Here is a 3,439-nt window from a genome sequence, read left to right as displayed (position 1 = left end):
GCGAATAATGGCTACTTCTGAACAAGGTTTAATAGTTAAAGGGATAGTTCACTCAAATGTTAAAATCGTCATCATTTACGCTAGTAATCGGTTTCAGTACTTTGCGTTTGTTTTTTTTGGCTGAACACAAAGATAATATTTTGAAGAATGCAGATTTCCATTCATGGCCTCTACTTTCGTTGTTTTATACTATGGAAATGATCAAGGACAAGCGGAGACATTGATTTGGTTATCCTGAAAACAAACAACTTGAGGCTGACTAAACGACAGTCTTCTCAGATTGATTAACAAATAATTTAAAGTGGTCAAAGCCTATTTCTAAAACTAGTACATTTGTGTTTTAATTTGATTGTAAATGAGATCATTCATGGACATGATTACGTTTCACAATAATTTAAATCCAGAATTATAAATGCGTAACTGCTGTTTGAGTCAGAGTAGGGTCTGTCACGTCACATTTTTGTTTTCTTTGTAAGAGAAATCGATAGAATATATTACTATTTATTTCCTTAAGGGATAGTTTATCCAAAAATGTCCTTCTCTTCTATTAAACACAAAGGTTGGAAAGCAGCAGCCATTGACTTCCTACTACGGAAGTTTTTGGTTCCTAATCAGGTTGTCAAAGGCTGAAAATCTTTTGAATGTCTTGTTTCATGTTCAACAGAAGAAAGAAATTCACAAATATGTGAGTAAATGAAGACATTTTTATTTTTGAACAATGCGGATTTCCATTGCTGGCCTTAACTTTCGTTGTTTTATACTATGAAAATGATCAGGGACAAACAGACATTGATTTGGTTATCCACATTCTTCACAATATTATCTTTCAGCAGACGACAAACAACTTGAGGCTGACTAAATGACAATCTTCTCAGACTGATTGTATAAAAAATTATTTAAAGTGACCAAGACTATTTCTAAAATGTGATAAACTTGTGTTTTAATTGGATTATAAATGAGATCATTCATGGATATAATTAAACATGATTATTAAGTTTTCCAATAATTTAAAGCCTGAATTACGTAAATACATAAATGATGTTTGAGTCAGAGAAGGGTTTGTCACGTCTCTTTTTTTGCATCACAAATGGATAAAATATGTGCTAAAATGTAGTTATTAAAGGGATAGTTCTTCTTCTCTTCTATTGAACGCAGAGGAAGATATACTAAAATTGTTGGAAAGTAGCAGCCATTGACTTCCATAGTATTTTTGGTTCCTACTTAGGATTTTCAATGGCTGCTGCTATTTTTCTGAATGTCTTGTTTTGTGTTCAACAAAAGAAAGAAATTTAGAAGAATGGCATCAGCCCCTGACAACCTTAGTAGAATCCAAAAGTACTATTGTACTAAGTTAATGGCTGTAAATTTCACAAATGTAATAAAGACCAATGTAATGAATGTAAATGAAGACATTTCTATTTTTGAGTGAACTTTCAAGCAGTTTAGTTCTTGATCTAATCTAAAAGCAAATATTAGTTCAGGATTCCTCAAGCACACTTTTTGCAAAGGATCTCAGGAATTTGTTTAGCTACTGACTGTGAAGGGTACCGTTATTCTGTTTTGTTTTTGGTTCTGGGATGAGGAAGTACGAGTGTAGTGCTATCAGCAGTGTCTAACAGGTAGGAAAGGAAGGCTCTTTAAAGTGCGCCAGAACATCCAGGTCCAAATAAACAGATAAAGGAATGTATCTGGACTGCTTCTGCTTGGAGAAACAAACCTCCTCCACTTTTGAGATGGTTTCCAAACAAGAAATGAAAAAAAGAAAAAAGCCAGTCATAGTAAAATAAGACCATCCAGTTTGCGTATGCTAGCCACACTCACTCACTCAATCTCTCAAAAAAAACAGAACAACCTTTAATCTAAACTTTATACATCTAAAATATATATCTATATATGTAGTACCAAACCTATATCTTCATAAAATAATCATGAATATATAATAACATTTCTTAAAGCTAACGTGCAAATTGGAATCAGCGTAACAGGTAGAAAGCATCATAGAAATGTAGTTTTGAGTGAATGTTCTGTTAGGCAGCTGCGATCCCCTTCCCGGGATTGTTTTAGTAGGGATTTTTGGTTAGAAAGCTCCTCGTCGTTTAGCTTTTGTGCCAAAAAGCAGCTAGCGGGTGGCGAGGTGAGCTGCATAGTCTCAGTTTGCGGAAGCAGAGGAGTGGAGGAGAGCAGTAGGCCTGTTGGGCTCAGCGGGACCTCCAGTCCTGTGCTTTCTAAAAGTGTCCTGGATGCAGGAGTGTCTTTGGTGTATGGCAGAGTGCCTGTAATGGGACTCAAATGTTCCTTCACGTAGCATAAGTTCTCTGAGACGGCCCCGTCTGAGGCCTGTCGGCAGGACTGAGCTTTGTCCTGCTTTCTGAAGTTGAGTTTGATATGGTTGTCTGAGTTCTTTGAGCTTAACGGGGTGTCCCGCATCTCCACGTTCTTTGATGGGATGGGGCTGGCGAGAGCTTTCTCCTTTGGTTTGGTGCCGCTCACGTGGCTTTGCTTTACTTTAGGCCGGTAGTCTTTCTGGAAAGGCCTACAAAGGGGGAAAAATGGGGCACGAGGGGCGAAGAGTGACCCAAGGGAGCCCAGCTTCATCTGGCTCTGACTCAGGACCAGTCTGCGCATCTCCACTGGAAGTTTGTCCAGTTGTCTTCCCATGTGGACAGGATTTGGGAATAGAGTTCCCTGACAAGCTCTATAACAGTATCTGAGAAATGAACACAACTGAGAGTCAGCAAAAAGAAAAAGAAAAGGAGACAGCACGGACTAAAGCTCCCATGAGGCCTCCAGTTACATGGCCTAAATATGAGAAAGTGCTGGAATCAGATTCAGCCTCAGAATCTTGAATTTCACAACACATACATCTTTGTTGACGTGAGTCTGCTTTGATCCATCCATCAACATTCAACAAATGTTTTCATTGAAAATCTGGATTATTATGACAAATATTAAATGTATTATTTTAACACTGGAACTACCAGAATTACTAGAATTACCATAAGCGGTCATTCTGACCATTCTCATATAAGATTTCAAATTGTCATGCAGGCCTGTCAAAATAATCAATATATCGATTTATCACACAACACATGGACATGACCTCAATCATTTTTGGTGATTCCATACATAAAAAACAATTCTAGCAACATTTTAGCTGATTGTGCAACCTCTCTATCTCTACTGGAGGTGTAAGTGTCAGTATGGTTTAAAAAAACACTAGTATTTACTATAAATTGAGTATTTTTCATGTGGGTGCCTGACAACTGAAAACAGATGTGGTAGCAGATATAGCAGTCTCTGTTGCTTTTTGAATTTTTTTGTTAACATTTATTATTATTTATTCAAGATATATGCTTTCACAGGGCGTCACGGTGGCGCAGTGGGTAGCACGATTGCTTCACAGCAAGAAGGTCACTGGTTTGAGCCTCGGCTGGGTCAG

The 3,439-nt window shown here is 37.6% G+C and overlaps 1 protein-coding gene across 1 annotated transcript in view; it reads right to left on the bottom strand.

Moving 5' to 3' along the window:
• Positions 1 to 240: 240 nt before the first annotated feature.
• The window catches only part of atp10a (ATPase phospholipid transporting 10A), a 116,155-nt gene continuing 112,956 nt past the window's right edge, over positions 241 to 3,439 (bottom strand). Inside the window, exon 22 of the mRNA XM_056460733.1 lies at positions 241 to 2,707. Coding sequence (XP_056316708.1) covers positions 1,996 to 2,707 — 712 coding nt within the window. The 3' untranslated portion in view covers positions 241 to 1,995. The remainder of the gene's footprint in view (positions 2,708 to 3,439) is intronic.

Source organism: Danio aesculapii, chromosome 6, assembly GCF_903798145.1.
Source record: "Danio aesculapii chromosome 6, fDanAes4.1, whole genome shotgun sequence".
In the NCBI taxonomy this organism is placed as follows: domain Eukaryota; kingdom Metazoa; phylum Chordata; class Actinopteri; order Cypriniformes; family Danionidae; genus Danio; species Danio aesculapii.
The sequence above is the reverse complement of the archived record's forward strand: the minus strand, read 5'-3'. Positions and strand labels throughout refer to the sequence as shown.